Source organism: Nyctereutes procyonoides, unplaced genomic scaffold (genome assembly GCF_905146905.1).
Source record: "Nyctereutes procyonoides isolate TBG_1078 unplaced genomic scaffold, NYPRO_anot_genome, whole genome shotgun sequence".
NCBI classification, from domain to species: domain Eukaryota; kingdom Metazoa; phylum Chordata; class Mammalia; order Carnivora; family Canidae; genus Nyctereutes; species Nyctereutes procyonoides.
The window spans coordinates 37,235,115-37,254,958 of NW_026575047.1; the positions used below are offsets into that span (position 1 = coordinate 37,235,115).

The 19,844-nt window shown below is 42.8% G+C and overlaps 1 protein-coding gene across 1 annotated transcript in view; it reads left to right on the forward strand.

The window, feature by feature from the left end:
- The first annotated feature begins 360 nt into the window (after positions 1–360).
- Positions 361–19,844, forward strand: part of BTBD1 (BTB domain containing 1) — a 40,765-nt gene continuing 21,281 nt past the window's right edge. Inside the window, exons 1-3 of the mRNA XM_055326675.1 lie at positions 361–861; positions 11,405–11,561; positions 17,822–17,927. Of these exons, the coding sequence (XP_055182650.1) occupies positions 449–861; positions 11,405–11,561; positions 17,822–17,927 (676 nt within the window). The 5' untranslated portion in view covers positions 361–448. The remainder of the gene's footprint in view (positions 862–11,404; positions 11,562–17,821; positions 17,928–19,844) is intronic.

Sequence of the window (19,844 nt, forward strand, 5' to 3'; positions counted from 1 at the left end):
CCCCCCCCCCCCCGTTTCCAGGCGGTAAAGTCCTGGAGGGACAGCCTAGGGACCTGCCCCTGGGACACGTGGGAGGCACTGCAGCTGGTGAGCGCAGGCTGTGGGTCGGGGTGGGCAGGGGCGTGCACAGGGCGCCAAGAACCCCCGCCCACCGCTCAGGGCATCGAGCTTCGGGGGCTCGGCTCCGGCGGTCGCGCGCGCCGGGCAGCCGTGGGCGGGGCCGGGCGGGGTGGGCGGGGCCAGGCGGGGTGGGGCGGGGCCAGGGAGGCGCGCGCCGGGCAGCCGTGGGCGGGGCCGGGAGGGGCGGGCGGGCGGGGCGGGGCGCGGCCGCCGGAAGCGCCTTTCCCGGAAGGCACCCAGGCGGCGCCGGCCTCCGGGGGCGGCCTCGGTGATGGCTGCTGGGCGGCGGGAGCTCTCTGCCTAGCCCGAGTTGCCGCGCCGCTGGAGGATGGCCTCGCTCGGGCCGGCCGCTGCGGGCGAGCAGGTCCCGGGGGCCGAGGCGGAACCGGGCGCCGCGGGGCCTCCGCCGCCACCGCCGCCGCCGCCGCCGCCGCCCTCTCTGGGGCCCCTGCTCCCCCTGCAGCGGGAGCCGCTGTACAACTGGCAGGCGACCAAGGCGTCGCTGAAGGAGCGCTTCGCCTTCCTCTTCAACTCGGAGCTGCTGAGCGACGTGCGCTTCGTGCTGGGCAAGGGCCGCGGCGCGGCGGCGGCCGGGGGCCCGCAGCGCATCCCCGCGCACCGCTTCGTGCTGGCGGCCGGCAGCGCCGTCTTCGACGCCATGTTCAACGGCGGCATGGCCACCACGTCCGCCGAGATCGAGCTGCCCGACGTGGAGCCCGCCGCCTTCCTGGCGCTGCTGAGGTGAGCGGCTCCCCGCTGCCCTCTCCGCGGGTCCGGGCCTCAGTTTCCTCGCGGCGGCCGGGCGCTGTCCCGGGTCCGCGTCCGCTGGGCGAGCGCCCTCCTGGTCGGGTCCGGCCCCGGACTGTCGCCGACCTTCGGGATCGGAGGACCGGTGGGCTGCGGTGTGGACCAGCTTGTCCCGAGGGCCCATTTGCCAAGTTTTACTTGTCTTTTTCTTGGGGACCGGCGGGGGGTGGGGGTCGGGGAGCGGAGAACTCTCGTAGGACCCATTTTTTGCGTTATAAATTCCGACTCCTTTTTCGTTAGCCTCTGCATCGGTTGTCAGGACCCAGGGAGGCAGGACCAAAACAGGTAGGTGTGGCGTTTCTGCAGACAAGGTCACATCTGCTTAAAAACAAACCCAGCCGCCAGAGTTGAAGAGTTTGCTTTTGGCTCATCGGAGAATGCTACACGGGCCTCTGGTTCATTTTAGTTCATGGAAGGGAGCTAATCGTTTGGCATTATTAGCTTGCATTCACAGAAGTCCGGTTGGGGAAGTGTAGGTATTGTTTTTTATACTTCCCCACTTGGGATTGGGGTCCAGAAAAGTCAAGCGACTGGCCAAGGTAACAGCAGCCTCGGAAGGAAGACCGTGAGTGCTTCATTCCATCTAGAGGGTCCCTGACAACAGTGTGTTCCTAAACTACCAGAGCCTTGGGTGGTCCTGAGCCAAAAGAACAGGTCGTGAACAGATACCTAGTCCGTCCACAGCTCGATCGGGAAGATTAGTGGGAAACAATACAAAGATAAAAGAAGTAGAAAAGGAATACTAAAGTCCCATAAAAAGTGGGCAAAAGGCAGGGTAGATAACTCACTTAAAGAAAAGATAGAGCTGGGCAGCCCGGGTGGCTCAGCGGTTTAGCGGCCCAGGGCCTGATCCTGGAGACCCAGGATCGAGTCCCACGTGGTCCGGCTCCCTGCATGGAGCTTGCTTCTCCCTCTGCCTATGTCTCTGCCTCTCTCTCTGTGTCTCATGAATAAATAAGTAAAATTAAAAAAAAAAAAGATACAGCTGATTAACAAAGAATGTTTAACCTCAGTGAGTAAAGAAATAGAATTAAAAGCAAACCCTTTCCTCCCAGTATTTTAAAGATAATATTGGAAAAGCTAAGATAATATTGGAAAAGCCTTCTCTGATAAAGGTGGTGGCAGAACAGTTTGGCACTATAGATGCCCTGCCTCCCCCCGTCATCCCCGTCCCCCCCCCCCCCCCAGTGTTCAGGTACTGAAAAAGTTGTGTATAAAAATATTTACAGCTGGGTTATTTATAGTCTAAGGAAGCAGTTAGCTGGAGGGAATGGTTAGATAAACAATGATAGGTACTTTAGATGCAGTATAATGCTACTGAGCAGGAGACTGATGAGGACGAGGTAATATTAACATGGGAAATGTGTATAATAGCACTGGGAATTGTGCTGTGGATAAAATTGTGAAGAGTAAGGGAACAAACATATATCTAGAGATATGGATAGGAGAAAGTATACCAAAATGCTAACCAGAGCTGTATTGGAGTGGTGAGATGATACTGCCTTTTTCTTCCTCTTTTCTGTTTCCCATCATTTATGCAATTTAGTTAAATTATATTTATAAAGAGAGAGGAAAAAAGAACGCTCAAAAGCTAGGATCTAGGTCATTTTCATTTTGGTTTGAGGTTATTGACAGGAGGATTGGTTATAGCTTGTTTAGATTTTTCTAGACTGTATTTTAAAGCGATTTGTTGGTGTACCTGCATTGTAATATCCTTGAGTGCTTGTTAAATTTATAGATCCCTTCCTCCCTCTTTGAAATATTGTAATGTTTGGAGATGGGACCTTGAGAGCGTTTTTAATACTCTCTGTAAATACTAGTACCGACTAAATATGAGAGCCACTGATCTAAAAATACTGTCCAGTTTTTTCCTTTAAAATTAGGGATTGGGGGCATCAAGTTGTGATCTCTGGGTCCTGGGATCGAGCCCCACATGGTGCTCCCTGCTCAGGGTGGGGGGGCCTGCTTCTCCCTCTGCCTCCCACTTGTGCTCTCTCGCTCACTGTCTCTCAAAAAAAAAATCTTAAAAAATAAAAACATTGGTAGAATAAGAATGCAGAGGGAAAAATGCTTAGTAGATATTTTTACTGAAGCTGTTAATCACTCAATGCTTTCTATCAATAGAAAATAAGTAGGTTGATTTTAAAGTCTTTGAAATTTTTCTGTGTTCAGTGTGGTCATTGTATTTGTCCTTCCTCAGATTCCAGTCATTGTTCTATTCTGAAATGATATCTGGACTGATTGTTACATGATATCTGGACCAAAAGGTATTGGTGGCCGGGAAAGCATAGATGCTGTCCTTACTTATTCTTGTGTGACAGATGTCTCATAGTTAGTACTTGCTGAGTGGGGAGAATTGGTTAGCTTGGGCCTATTTTTATTATGTTTACAAATTGAATCAGTTAGCATTATAGCTTGTTTTGATCTGCCTGACCTTAAAGTGATGTTCTTCAGTTGTTCATTTGAGAAACACCGTGCATGCCTTCCTTGTGCCAGCCACTGTTTTAGATGTTGGATACAGCAGTGAAGAAGAAAAAGTCCCTGCCCTCATGTAGTTTAAAATCTGGTAAGGAAAAACAAAGATATAATGTCAGGTATTGATAAGTATTTTATTTATTTATTTATTTTTATTTATTTTAAAAAAGATTTTATTTACTGATTCATGAGAGACACAGAGAGAGGCGAGACACAGCAGAGGGAGAAGCAGGCTCCCTGTGGGGATCCCGATGTGGGACTCAATCCCAGGACCCCGGGATCTTGACCTGAATCAAAGGCAGATGGTCAACCTCTGAGCCACCCAGGTGTCTCTGATAAGTATTTTAAAGAAAAATGATCACGCTGTGAGGGAAGGAGCATTATGAGCAAGGCAAAGCGTGTCTAAGGTCCTTAATTTCTCCTGTTGAATGAACTGCAAGAGTAAAGCAGTGTGATTTGAGCAGAATGAATAAGGGGGGAAGTGGTGGAAGAGGTCAGAAAGACAGACTGGACAAGGTTGTACAGGGCTGGAGAGACTGATGTATGGTGGGAAGCATTTGGAAAGTTTTCAGTGGGGAGGTGATAGGATCTGATTTACATTTTTAAAAACTCATTCTGGCAGTTTGGAGATTAGACTGCAGAGGAAGTAAAAGGGGAGCAGCAAGTTGAATTAACAGGCTTTTGCAGTAGTCCAGGCAAGAAAATTGATAGTGGGTTATATATACCAGAATGGGAGTGACTGGGATAAAAGGTGATCACATTGTGAATATATGATTGACCTTTGAACGACATGAGTTTGAACCACATGGGCACACATACATGTGGATTTTTTCCAACAAGTACAGTACAGTAAATATTTTCCTTTATGATTTTCTTAATATTTTCTTTTTTCTAGCACACTCAATTGTAAGAATACAGTATATAGTAATACAACATACAAAATAATGTATTAATTGACTGTGTTATCAGTATGTCTTCTGGTCAACAGTAGGCTATTAGTAAAGTTTTTGGGGAGTCAAAAGTTATATGCAGGTTTTCACCTTTGTGGAGGGAGGGGGATAGGGAGTGGAGGCCATGTCCCTAATCCCTGTGCTATTCAAGGGTCAACTGTATTTTGTAAAGGTAGAACCAAATGTCTAAGATGTTCAAGGAGGGCTGTAGAGTACAGCCATAAATATGAACCCAGAGTTTAGGGAAGAGCTTCTTGGTGAACATAGATTTGAGAGCTAAAAGTGGATGATTTTTAAAGCATGAGACCAAATGAGATTATCTAGGGAGGGAATGCAGATTGTGAACAGAGGCACCAGGATGAGCCCTGGGGGCCTCCACCAAGGGGAGATGTAGAAGAGGAACAGAATAAAATGAGACTGAGACACAGCTGGCAGTGCAATTAATAGAAGCAAGGAGACTGGGATCTTGAAAGTCAAGGTGAAGAAAGTGTTTCATCCGAGGGGGAGCTGTCAGCTGTGTTAAATGCCGCTGAGAGTTGGGTGAAATGAGGCTATTGGTAACCCTGGCAAGAGTGGCAAATGGATTGGAGTAGATTGGGGATGGAATAGGAGGTGAGGCGGGGCGGGGGGGGGGCAGCTAGTGTAAACAGTCATCTCTGCAGCAGATGTATTGCAGAAAGGAAGAGAAATGGAGTGGTGGCTGGAAGGGACATGATTAACTATTCCTCAGGATTCTGTCTTCAGCCGCCTTCTTCCTTTTTCCTATTAACTCATGGCCTTACATACTTCCCTAGCTATATTGCCAGACTTCCACTCAGTTTTGTCTTATTTTTTAAAAAAAGATTATTTATTTGAGAGAGAGAGAGCGCGCAGTGATGGAGCGGGCAAGGGAGAGGGAGAAGCAGACTCCCTGCTAAGCAGGGAGCCTGACGGGGGGTGGGGGGGGTGGGGGTGGGGGGGTGGGGGGTGGGGGGGGTGGAGGTGGGGGTGGTGGTGCTCCAATCCAGGACGCTGGGATCATGATATGAGCTGAAGGCAGACCCTCAACCATCTGAGCCACTCAGGTGCTCCTCTACTCAGTTTTAGAACCCTACTTCCAATCTGACATTCACAAAATGAAAGTCTAATATCCATACACATGAACATATAAATAAAAATAATGTGACATTTAACAGGTATTTACTGTTCCTAAGTACCTTCTGTGCTCTTAAATTCCCACAGTCTCAGGGACGCCTGGGTGGGTCAAAGGTTGGGAATCTGCCTTCAACTCAGGGTGTGATGCTGGAGTCCTGGGATCGAGTCTGACATCAGGCTTCCTGCATGGAGCCTGCTTCTCCCTCTGCCTCTCTCTGTGTCTCTCATGAATAAATAAATAAAATCTTAAAAAAAAAATTCCCACAGTCTCTGAGCAGGTACTCATTTATTTATTTATTTAAATTTTATTTTTAAGTCATCTCTATACCAAAGTGGGGCTCAGATTCATAATCCTGGGATCAAGAGTCCCCTGCTCCACCGACTCAGCCAGCCAAGCATCCTGAACAGGCACTCCTATTATTACACTCATTTTCAATCAGCTTTTGCCACAGTAATGCTATAAAGTGCCCCAAAATTTGGGGACTTAGGAAACAATCATTTATTCTTGCTAGTGACTATTCTTAGTGCATCAGTTGGGTGACTGACAAGCTGTGACTCCAACCTGTAGTGTCCTTCCTGTCCTGTTCTGTGTGTTTCTTATCCTTCGTGGACTATTTGTGAGGGTTCTCCCTCTTAATTTGTTTTCCTGCACGGCTTCAACCAAACTGTGCCTTTACTCACAGCTGTACTCATTTTACACTTTGCTAGCCAGTTCTCTTTCTGATGGTGTCCCTTCTGCCACTTTCTTTTAGTTAGAGGGAGTCACACATGGCCAGCCCAGGTTGATTATGGGGCAGGTTTCTATAAGGCCATGGACAATAGAAGGCATGATTTACTGGGGCCATCTTCAGAGATGAGTTATCATAGTGTGCCTGATACATAATTCTGTTATAATTGTTACATTTTAATCATTTCATTGCTAGCCCTGTGGGCAGAGCTATCTTACCCATGTTTGTATTTCTCAGACCTGTCACAGTGCCCAGTATTTTTTTTTTAAGGATTTTATTTATTTATTCATGAGAGACACAGAGAGAAAGAGGCTAAGACACTGGCAGAGGGAGAAACAGGGCCCACGCAGGGAGCCTGATGTGGGACTTGATCCTGGGACTCTGGGATCACGTCCTGAGCTGAAGGCAGATGCTCAACCGCTGAGCCACCCAGGCATCCCAGTGCCTGGTATTATATAGTTGCTCAGTACACGTTTTTGAGTAAAATGAATGAGTCAGTAGTGATAAAAAGGTTCTTATGTGTGATCTTGTGGCTTTTCTTATTTAAAGTGAAGTTTTCACCGTAGTTTTTAAAAATTTTTGCTTAATTATAATCTAAATTTTATCTTTTAGAAAACCATTAGTCTTTGGTGTGAGGGGAATAGGAATAGTTTAATGGCATAATTTCTCTTGTGCTCCTGTCCTTAAATGTAGTAAATGAAGGCTGAAATGTGCATTTTAAAATGCAAAGAATTGGGGTGCCTGGGTGGCTCAGTTGGTTAAGCACCTGCTTCTTGATTTCAGCTCAGGTTGTGTGATCTCAGGGTCTTGGGATCAGCTCGTGCTTTGGGCTCCACGCTCGGTGGGGAGTCTGCTTGGGGTTCTCTATCTCCATCTTCCTCTGCTTCTCCAGGCCATACGCTCTCTCTCTCCCCCTCTCTCAAATGAATGCATAAACCTTAAAAAAAAAAAAAAAAGAATTGTGGTAATATGATTAATTTTTAGTTATATTTTGTAAACTTTGGCTTATTTTTTATTATAGAAATTTTAATAGAATGTAAGAAAACATATAAGTAAAATATGAATCAAGATGGTTCCTGGATTTTTAAGTAGTCTATTTCCACATTAAAAGTGAATGTGGGGGGCACCTGGGTGGCTCAGTCAGTTAAGTCTTTGCCTGTGGCTCAGGTCATGATCCCAGGGTCCTGGGATCGAGTCCTGTATCGGGCTCCCTGCGGGGTACCTACTTCTCCCTCTGCCTATGTCTCTGCCTTTCTCTGCCACTCATGAATAAATAAATAAAATCTTTTAAAAAAATCCCTTGATATAAACCAAAGGTATATTACCAAAGTGTAGCTTAATAAAAGCAGTTTGAATGGGAGGGGTGTGTGTGTGTGTATCTCAAATATAATAATTTAAAAACCCATTCTCTCTTGTTCCTGTCATTTTCTTCCCACTCTCTTGTCATTGTTTAGTCGTATTTTAAGAAGAAATTTCTCTAGGACGTTTTTGCAGATCTCTCTGACAAAGCTCCCAGATGCTTGTAGAACCACATACTTCAACTTTGTGGTGCTTGCCATCTCGTCTACTCACGTACAAAGGCAAATGGTGATAAAGGCCCCACATTTCTGCTCTTTATTACTCTAGTGATTTTTGCCTGAAAAAAAAATGAAGGCAGATATAAAGATTCTTCCTACTTTGCCCTTTAAATGAAGATGTCATAGGTTTCTAATTCAAGAAGGGACCTGAGCATGCAGTAAGCCTTCTCTCCCAATTTAAGTGACTAAGAAAATACAAAAGAATAAATCCAAAAGAATGAAGGGGGAAAGGGAGATGGGCACGAAGCCAGCAGTGTGAAAGAGGGATAGAGTCCCTGAGAGTGTTGATGATGGGAGGGAGGGGATGATGGCAAGGGTGGATGGGGGGGGGTGAGAGGGACAGAATCCAGGGCTCCGTGAACATGAACCGTGAACGGTAGTGGAGGTGGGAGCTGTCTTCCCTGGAAGAAACCCCTGCCCCTCAGGTTCTAGGCCAGGCTTGTAGGGAGGTGGGTGAGATGAGAAGGCGGAGCTAAAACGTGGGAATTGAAAGCTTGCTTTTATATTGCATCCTCACCCAGCTCTTGCAGACTAACTCTCATGACTTCCTCCTGACAGGCTCCTCTTTGAATAAGCTGAACAAACTGTCTGGGAGAGCTTAGGGACTATAGAGTCATGGCATTAAGAGTCCCTGACCTAGAGAGTGGTTTCCTATTCTCACCCTAGGTACCAGTCAGCAAGCCTCCCACATACACAGAGCTCCCAGCCAGCCTGTCCATTTTAGGGATGGTTTAGCTGGAAAACAGGCCCATCTACACAGCGGCAAAGAAAACCAAGACCAGCTACTGGAATAACGAACTGGAGACAACCATTGATCATTTAGCATATGAGGGGAATGGGAACTTGAAGACAAAGACCAAGAGTAGCTGGTCCTGGAGGAAACAGATAATTCAGGGAACAGAAAGGAACCTTAAAAACTTGGTTAATATCATCTTGGAGACTTGAGAACATTTTTTGCACCCATGAAACTGAGACATGGTGCTGCGGAGAAAAAAAAAAGGAATGACTAAGAAAGCAACAAGAATTCTTAGAAATGTGTGCATGTATTGCTGGGCGGGGGCGGGGTGGGAATAGAAGGCCAGAAGATGACAGCACAGACATCTGAAACATAGAGGAAAATAGGAAAAAAAAATGAAGCAATATAAAAATAAGCAGCTAACACTTGCTGTGGCTAAGTATTTGTCAGGCGCTATTTCAAATACTTTATATATTTCAGTTTATACTAATCTCCAAGAAAGCATGATGGAGATACTGTTACTGTCGTTTCAGAAAGGAATATAAGGATGATAGCTTGTTTAAAGTCACAGAGCTGGCAGTGAGGGGACAGACTCAAACCTGAGCCATCTTTTCCTGAGACCACAAAGGTGAAAACAGCCCTCACCTGGCTGGCTTGCCAGGCTAGCCCTGGAGACAGCCCAGGCCCAGAAATGGTGTGTTCCATGGTAGTCAGCTTTGTGTTTTTCCCACCACCTTCATGCAGGTAACAGCACCTGCCTTCCTCATGGAAAGATTAAATGGATTGGCGTCTCACAGGGTATGCACTCAACAAACGCTGATTTTTCTCTCTCTCCTTTTTGTTCATCTCCCTCCCCCTGACTACAAGTGACTGTGCCTTACTTGGTTTTTAATTCCCTGTACTCATCACAAAGTGTAGCATATAACTTTAGGGTAAATATTGTGAGGGCAATACAGATGGTTGACTTAGGTTTCTAAAAGGTTTTGGGGAAAAAAAAGTTTTAAAATGGTGTGATCGGGATCCCTGGGTGGTGCAGCAGTTTGGCGCCTGCCTTTGGCCCAGGGCGCAATCCTGGAGACCCGGGATCGAATCCCACATCAGGCTCCCGGTGCATGGAGCCTGCTTCTCCCTCTGCCTGTGTCTCTGCCTGTGTCTCTGCCTCTCTCTCTCTCTCTCTCTCTCTCTCTCTGACTATCATAAATAAAAATAAATAAATAAATAAATAAAAATAAAAAATAAATAAATAAAACGGTGTGATCCTGAAAATCAGCAAGCCTCATGTCGAAGGCTGAGCTAAAGAGGAGAATGAGAATGAGCGTTCTCCACTAGAGAGTTGTAAGCTCAGTGATGTTATTCGAGGAGCACAGGCTTCTGGTTAGGGCAACAGGTTGGGGGATGTAATGGGCCAGGGTTTCTTGTATGGTGGTAATGAACACAGGAATGAGAGAAGAGGAAGTTGAAAGGTAGAGGGTAGCAACAGGAAATAGAACTTCTTTCTTCACTCCCTTCAGTGTAAAAAAGGATTTGAAAGATGTTAATGGGTTTTCTTATTTTATGACTTGGGTCCTAGGAATATACATATAATAAGTAGTGTTTTTAGTATCACAAAAACGCCATTTTTAGAAAGATTTGTTTATTTTAGAGAGTGTGTGCATTAGCAGGGGGAGGGGCAGACAGAGAGCCAGAATCCCAAGCAGACTCCCCTCTGAGCACAGAGCCCAGTGCAGGGCTGGATCTCACTACCCTGAGATCAGAGAGGGATGCTCAACCAACTGAGCCACCTAGGTGCCAAGCAGAATGCGATTCATGTTCTTCATGCCATTCACCTCCCTTGGCTCTCCTGCATATAGTTGAGAACTGAGCAGTACACACAGGGTCTCTGAAGAGCCACAAAAAAGGCCTAAAATTGATATGCAGAAGCTCCAGGATAATTCAACTAGAACTGCTCAGGCTTTCCCTGAAGCATCTTATACCTCATTTGCAGTTCTATGCCGCTGATCTATCTAGTGAGCAGTTAGAAGCAGCTCACTGGGAGGAGGCAGTATTGGACGGGTAGTATTCTGAGGGAAAATTGGACCGAAATACCCAAAAAGCACAAACCTAATACCCAAAAGCACATGGGTCATTTAAGATATTATTAAATTGTTTTATTCCTCCAAAGACCCAATTTGCTAGTCTTTGGGTATTTCTTATTTATTTATTTATTTATTTATTTATTTATTTATTTATTTATTTATGATAGTCACACACACACAGAGAGAGAGAGAGAGGCAGAGACATAGGCAGAGGGAGAAGCAGGCTCCATGCACCGGGAGCCCGACATGGGACTCGATCCTGGGTCTCCAGGATTGCGCCCTGGGCCAAAGGCAGGCGCCAAACCGCTGCGCCACCCAGGGATCCCTAGTCTTTGGGTATTATGCTAATTTGAGAATAACAATGAAAGGTTGAAAGATGCCCAGAATACCATTATCAGCAAATAAATGACTGTTTTGACATCTAGAAATGGAAACTTCAGCTATCTGTAGATTTGTTTAAATGAACATTCTTTGAAGAGAAGTAAGTGAATCACTGCTGTCCTAAGCTGCTGTTGGGTGCCAAAAGACCTCTGAAAATTTTGCTTAAGAGAGATGGGTCTGTCTTGTGGTCTTCAGTTCTGTCGGTAAAATGGGGACACTACCCATCTCTCAGGATTGAGTAAGCATAAATATGAAAGGATATATGTGCAGATGCCCTGTAGCCCTGCAAAGTCTGATATCAATTTCAGGTTGTTTTTCAGTTTGCTCATTATCTTTTAAAATATTTCTCAGGTTTCACTCTGATGGATTGCTTATCTAAATTATTAACGGCTATTTCTATACTTTCCCATTTGCTTTCCAGATTTCTATATTCTGATGAAGTTCAGATTGGCCCAGAGACCGTTATGACCACTCTTTACACTGCTAAAAAATATGCAGTCCCAGCCCTGGAAGCACATTGTGTGGAATTTCTCACAAAACATCTTAGGGCAGATAATGCCTTTATGTTACTTACTCAGGTAAGTAAATATAGCTAAGGTGTGTATCATCGTAGTTTTAAAAATTGTATATAACTGCATATGAGTATTAACATATTTCCTGGAGAATTGTACATCATTAAAGTGTGTGTAATTATTTTTATAGTACCATTCAGGGAAATATATTAGATTCATATGCTTTTAGAACAGAAAAGAAAATTAGAGTTAATACATTACCATATAGGTGAAAATAGTGAAGCCTTATGTAAGTAGGCTGTTGTGACACAGAGCTATACAGTTGTGTACAATTGGAGTTGGAATTAGGATCCAGTGTTGTGCCTGGTAGGATTGAGAGTATGATAGCATGAGATTTTCTAGACATCTTCGATCTCAATTTTTGTTGGGTCTGGAATAAAGATTGAGGTTTCAAGTCCAGAAGAGTTGTAACATATACTATCTTTGGACTTAACCTGGAAGCTCGGAGGAGTGAGAATTTAAGGTTTATATGGAATGTTCTTTCTCTAATATTTAAAAGTTTTCACTAAATACAGTGTACGTATAGAGAAGTACACATTATCGTAAGTACACAATCTGATGGATTTTTACAAACTGAACACATCTATGGAACTATTACGCAGTCTTTACCATATTACTTGGCATTTATTAAATGCCTGTAATCTGAGCTTTGTACTTTGGATATAAATAAATCACTATTTTTCTTTTTAGACAAAGTTATAATGCCCTTATACAAATTGTTTTAAAAATTCTAAGCTAGGGCAGCCCCAGTGGGGCAGTGGTTTAGCGCTGCCTGCAGCCTGGGGTGTGATCCTGGAGTCCCAGGATCAAGTCCCACGTCAGGCTCCCTGCATGGAGCCTGCTTCTCCCTCTGCCTGTGTCTCTGCCTCTCTCTCTCTCTCTCTCTCTCTCTCTCTCTCTGTCTCTATGAATAAATAAATAAAATCTTAAAAAAAAAATTCTAAGCTAGCCTATAGCCATGTGTTAAGGGTTGAATTGTGTCTCCAAAATGTATGTGTTAAAATCCTAATTCCCAGTACGTCAGACTGTGATCTTATTTGGAGATAGGGTCTATACAGAGGTAAGCAAGTTAAAATGAGAAGAAAAAGTTCTAAGGCTGATAATTTGGAATCCTGTTGACTATTTGTACTGGAACCAGTCACAGATGTCCCCTAGCTCAACCCTTTCATTTTCCAAGTGGTAAAACTAAAACCTGGGCTAACTACCTGCATAAAGGCTTACAACAGGCTAGCTGGGGCCAGAGCCCAGAGCTCAGGTTTTCCGCCCTGCGTCTGTTCTGTCAGACGGAGAATGTCTGATGGCACTTTGTGTTGTTGAGGTTTTTTCCCCCATCTTTTGCCATCATCCATCTTTTGCCATTTGTAGTAATGGGAGAAAAACATGCTAATGTCACCTCTTGGACATAATCACAGAACCCCATGTCTGCATATAGTATGCCTGACACTAAGCTAGTCGCTTTACATGTATTACCAACATTTACTCTGCATTACAACTCTGGGATGTTATTTACTGTTTTACCTGTTTTAAAGATGAGGAAATGGAAGCTTAGGGAAATACCTTACTTAACGTTAGACAGCAAGTGGTAAAACTAAGATCCCAATGTTCAGCCAGTTGTTGTTAAGGTGTGGTGCTACTGATGGTGGTGATAATAGCAGAATGTACTGAGTGATGATTATGTGCCAGCACTTTGTGTTTATTCGTTCATTTAATCTTCTGTAGTAACTTTGGGAGGCATAAGTGTTCTGGGTGAAAGTTTTCTTATTGTCCCGATTTTATAGATAAGGAAATAGAAGTAGAGAGACGTGAAATAATTTGACCAAGGTCCTAGAACTATTAGGCAGTGTCTTTCTGCATTTTTTCCTCTTTTGAATTTGTGATGAAAATCTAATATGGAAATTGATATTTAAAAGATTCTTTATTGTCCAACGGTTTTAAGGTATGTGGAGAGGATCACTTAATTAATTTAAAAGTTTATTGAAAAATTCGGAAACCAATAAATTAAACTATGATAAAGTACACAGTTCAGCAGGTCCAAGACATTTCTCATGGGCTTTCAGATGATGCCAGTGCTTCTGGACCACACTTTGAGTAGTAAGGGTTAACAGATGTCACCATGAGAACAAAAAGGAACCTTTTAGTGCCTTGTTGGTCAGGGAACCCAGTATTATTTTACATTTTTCCATTGGTGGGGTCATGTGAATCAGCCCACAGATTGTCATGTGAACCACTTATTCCTGCCAAGTGAGTCATTTGAACTGAACATGTTCATTTACTTGAGAGGACCGATGCCAGCCTCACACTAAAACAAAAGGCTAGTATGCTGTACCATCATGAATTATACAGGGAAAAAACACTTTTTATGAAGTAATACAATCATAGTGATATTTTTTCAGAGATAATGCCAGACTCAAACTAAATTTTGAGAAAAATGTATTTTATTTTACTCTTAAGTAGCAGCAATAGATTTCATAGGAAACTTGATATTGCCTGTGTAATCTGAGGAGGAGTACCTGAGATATTGTATTCTGAATAATTAACAATTTTTATAAAAACTGTTTTTGTTTTTTTTTAAACTGTTTTTCCTGGAATGAAAAAATACAGTTTTGTGTGAACACTAAAAATATAATTGAGTTGGCCCATTAAAATACTTACTGATATTAGAATTTCACTTGATGAAAGTGTACTTTTCATATTTTAAAAATGCATGAACTATGATCCTAGATTGGATCCTGTTCCAAAAGGAAATGTGTTACAAAAAACACCGAGTCCAGGGTTGCCTGGGTGGTGCAGTTAGTTAAGTGACTGACTCTTGGTTTTTGGCTCAGATCATGATCTCAGGGTCATGAAATCGAGTGCCAGGTCATCTCTGCTCTCAGCGTGGAGTCTGCTTAGGTTTGTTTCTCTCTCTCCCTTTACCCCATCTCCCTGTTTGTATGCACGTGCATATTTGTTCACTCTTTCTTTTTATTTTTTATTTTTAAAAATATTTTATTTATTTAGTCGAGAGAGAGAGAGGCAGAGGCACAGGCAGAGGGAGAAGCAGGCTCCATGCAGGGAGCCCGATGTGGGACTTGATCCCGGGTCTCCAGGATCAGGCCCTGGGCTGAAGGCAGCACCAACCCACTGAGCCACCTGGGCTGCCCTCACTCTTTTTAAAGATTTTTTAATTTTTATTTATTCATGAGAGACACAGAGAGGCAGAGACATAGGCAGAGGGAGAAGCAGACTCCCCGTGGGAAGCGTGATGTAGGACTTGATCCCGGGTCTCAGGGATCACTCCCTGAGCTGAAAGTAGATGCTCAACCACTTAGCCATCCAGGCATCCCTATTTCTGCCTCAAACAATGTTGGGTCAGTTGGCAAAATTGAAATATAGTAGATTAGATAAAAATATTATATGGTTATTTAATAAAGTTAATTACTGTGGGTTATAAGAATATTCTGATTCTTAGGAAATGCATACTGAGGTATTTAAGAGTAAGGACAACGATGTGTATAATATATTACTGAATAGTTTATTCAAATACACAGACACTATACGTTACCTATTTTCTTACATGTCATTATCCCTTTCATAAATATATAAAACGGGTGTGTGTGCCTATATGTATGTATATAGAGAGAGTGCACATGATAAAATAGAGGCAAAATGTTAGGTAAATAATATTTAGGTGGGTAAATCTGGGTAAAGGAGATATGGGTGTTCTTTTCACTTGCAGCTTTTCTGTAAATTTGAAATTTTTTTTTTGAAATTATTTCTCAATTTTAAAAGTTTAAAATTACAAGGAATAGAGTTAATTTTAGCCTACTAAATACAGGTGATATATTTTTTGTGGAAAAATTTGACTAAACAAATTAATATAAGCCCAACGTATAATCTAAGAAGAGCATTTTCAAACATATTTGAGTATTCCATAATTTTAAGAAATACTGACTTAAAATACATACTTTATGTATGCAAGTATATATCATGTATAATATATATTTTTTATTTAAAAGATTATTTATTTGAGAGAGAGCAGAGTTAGCTAGAGAGAGAACATGAGTGGGGAGGGGAGGGTAGAGGGAGAAGCAGACTCTCAGTTGAACAGGGAGCCTGATATAGGACTCAATCCCAGAACCCATGACCTGAGCTGAAGGCAGACACTTCACCGACTGAGCCAGCTAGGCATCCCTATTTTATTTTTTTATAAAGATTTTATTTATTTATTTTAGAGGGACAGAGCAAGCAGGAGGGTGGTGGTAGAGGAAGATGAATCTCAGGCAGACTCCCCACTGAGTGTGGAGCTTGATGTGGGGCATGATCTCACAATCTTGAGATCATAACCTGAGCCAAAGTCAAGTCAGATATTTAACTGAGTCACCCAGGTGCCCCTATATATATCTGTTTTAAATTTAATCTAGTATGTTTATTAACATCTCATCTCTCCCCCATAATACATAAGATAACTGTATAGTTTAGGGACATTTATTATTTGTTCAGTAGCATCTGAGTTACTGAATCCCTTGCAAATGAATTTCCTTCACAAGTAAATGAAGAGTCCTCAGCCAGGCCAAGTAATGGTTAATTAATTGGTAGTATTCTCAGCAGGTTTCTGTATGACGTAGTGTGAATACTTCTGTGCATTTTGTCTTTGTCCATACTATTAAATGGAAATAGACCTGATCCTAGGCCAGTGTGAAAGCTTGGTCATTGGCATACCTATCATTGCATGTTTTTTCAGCGTGTTACGGGTATGTATGTATGTATGTATGTATGTATGTATGTATTTATTTATTTATAAAACAAGGTTTTATTTACTTATTTAATGGAGAGCACAAGCAGGGGGAACAGCAGAGGGAGAGGGAGAAGCAGACCTCCCTGCTGAGCAAAGAGCCTGAAAAAGGGCACCATCCCAAAACACTGGGATCGTGACTTGAGCTGAAGGCAGACAGTCAACTGACTAAGCCACCCAGGCACCCCCAGTGTTATGGTTTTTTAAATCTCATTTGAAGTTGGGTTCTCTACCCCTTTCCTCCATGCCTGGGTTTAAACTTGTTTTTGTTTATTTTGAAGAATGAGTGAACCAGGGCACTGGTTCACTGATTGGGCAGTGGGATAGGGAGAGAGAGAATCTTAAGCAGGCTCCATGCCCAGCATGGAGTGCACTGTGGGACTCAGTCTCACAACCCTGATAACATGTCTTATGCCAGAATCAAGAGTCAGACACTTAACTGAGCCACCCAGTTGCCCCTAAACTTTTTTTTTTAAATTATAGTATGCATCCTGATTAATCACATATTATAAGCTTGACTTCTGACTTCTTAAAGCCTAGATTAGCTTTATTGCCAATCCTACGGTATATTTTTGCTCAATTTCTACTATGGTTTTTGCTTATCATGTTTGTGAGATTCATTCATATTATTGTGTATGGTTGTAGATCACTCTCCTTGTAGAATATTCTGTCCTGTGACTATTTGCTTTTCTGTTCCTGGGCCTAGGTACCCAGAACTTTCGGTTTTGTTTTTGTTTTTTTTTGTTTTTTTTTTTTAATTTTTATTTATTTATGATAGTCACAGAGAGATAGAGAGAGAGAGGCAGAGACATAGGCAGAGGGAGAAGCAGGTTCCATGCACCGGGAGCCTGACGTGGGATTTGATCCCGGGTCTCCAGGATCGCGCCCTGGGCCAAAGGCAAGCGCCAAACCACTGCGCCACCCAGGATCCCCAGAACTTTCGTACTCTAAAATTCTTGTACATCATTCTCTCCCCCCTAGTCAAGACAGAAAATGGAAAAAAAAATCTAATGTTTGTACTGGTATGTGTGACAATTGATATCGTTTAGTGAAAATATCCTAAAACTTGCATTTAAGTAATGGCTTCACAACACAACTAGTTAGATCATATTAGTCAAGTCAGCACACCTTTCTGGAAAATGGGATAATAATGTCTGCCTTATCTAACCTAGAGTGTTTGTTAAGGATCAAAATAATGTATAAGAAACCAGGCTGTGTGTGTGTGTGTGTGTGTGTGTGTGTGTGTATGAGCATATGGTAAGAAAAATAACAAAGTTATCAGTGGTAATGTGAATTTGTTGTTAGCAGGACATCTGTGCTTTTACCTTTTCATTTCTGATGTGGAATGGAGAATATATACACATTAAAATGGTTAAGTAGGTGTTTTTACATGATTAGTAATTATAACTCTTTACAGTATTAACTTTGAATATGTATAGTCTGAAAGTAAAATAACTATGAAAGTAAAATAACTGTCTTTTTGTATGTTTAGGCTCGATTGTTTGATGAACCTCAGCTTGCTAGTCTTTGTCTAGACACAATAGACAAAAGCACGATGGATGCAATAAGCGCAGAGGGCTTTACTGACATTGATATAGGTAAGTCCACCAGTGTTCAGGTTATGCCACCTAAGTGCAGTAATGCCTTACTAGTCAGCCTTTCTGCTGGACAGGCTGTTGTTTTTTTTTTTTTTTTTGGACAGGCTGTTATTATAAAGTGGTGGCTTTTCCAAATTTGGTAAGTCTATCTCTAAGAGTTTTGCTTTCTTTATTTTGGTGACATATTCCTAAAAGTCATAACTACTTTATCACCTTTTAAAAAATGTCAAATTCATTGATTATATACCATGTGCATGGATAGGAGGGTCTTTTAAGAAATACAGAGAGTAAGATGTGATTTTTTTAAGGAAACTATGATCTTATTAGAGAATCAAGAAACACATATTGAAAGTTAAGTGTTAAGACACTAATAGAAAATTCTGGATAGCATACAGCAAAATGTGATTTTGCTTTTTTTGAGCTAAATATATAGAAAATAATTACTATGCAAATCCAAAACATGGAAATATTACCTCAGATTGAGTAGCATTAAGAAAGTCTTGACAGGGCAGCCAGGGTGGCTCAGCGGTTTAGCGCCGCCTTCAGCCCAGGGCGTGATCCTGGAGACTCGGGATCGAGTCCCACATCAGGCTTCCTGCATGAAGCCTGCTTCTCCCTCTGCCTGTGTCTCTGCCTCTCTCTCTCTGTGTGTGTGTGTGTGTGTCTCATGAATAAATAAAGTCTTTAAAAAAAAAAAAAAAGAAAGTCTTGACAAGGGAGATTCTGATCTGGGCCGTAAAGAATGGGTAGTATTTGGATAACGAAGAGGGGAGGGCATGAGAAGCAGGTGGATCCCAGGAAGAAGTGGGTGTAAGAGGTGGGGGTGTGCGCAGGTTAAAGCCTGGCTGCACAGGACAGGCTGAGGAGTGTGACTTTTATTATTGGAGGAGAGTAGGGAGAGCTGATCTAGGCCTGTGACCTTAAGTATCTCTTCGTCATGATGAACACAAAATGTATATTAGGTATCTATGATTGTTTCTTATCATCTGTCTTACTGGCAGACAGGAAAGAGTATGGCAGGGAAAACACCCCCATTTTGAGAGCTTTGGCCTTGAAGTGGCACCCGCTTTTCGCTCTTTACTGTCTTGAATTCAGTCACACGATCCCACATACCTTCAGAGGAATACCTTCAGAGGATGGTCATGAGGAAGAAAAGCAGCACTCACTGCGTCCTCTGTCTACACCTGACCTAGTCCCCTGCCCTCCTCCTCATCAATCCCTGCTCTTCACACACACTGGCCAGGGTTATTTATCTTTAAACCTTTGTGTTTACTGTTCCCCTGAATCTGCATGTGTCTTCCTCCTCTTAATTATTCTGATACCAAGTTAAATGAGACCTGAGACAGGCCATCTCGGACCTTAAAAGTGGATACCATAAAAGTAGATACCACGTTCCCCTAAACATCCCTGTGCTGTTACTCTGATTTCCTCATAATACCTTTCACTATTTGAAATTCTTAAATAGGTGTTTGTTTATGTGTGTTTATGATGATTGTCTACCTCCCCCACCTAGACTGTAAAATTTTTTTAAGACTTTCTCAGTAATCTCTACACCCATCATGGGGCTTGAACTACAACCCCAAGATCCAGAGTCCTGTGATTACTAACGGAGCCAGCCAGGCACTCCTGATTGTAAATTCTTTGAAGGCAGGGACTTTGTCTTGTTTACCACTGTATCTCTAGCACTGAAGACAATAGAACCTAGTACCTGTTCAGTTAATATTTGCTGACCAACTGGTCTGTGTCTAGAATGTTGCCTTTCCTTTCCACCTTGGCTAGTTCTCATTCAGTCTTAACATCTTGGCTCAAATTATACTTCTGCAGTGACTCCTTTCTTAAGCACTGACGTCCCACCCTCTTCCTTGATGTTTAGCATTTTCTGTCATAACATCTCATAGTGTGCCTGTCTGTTGCACA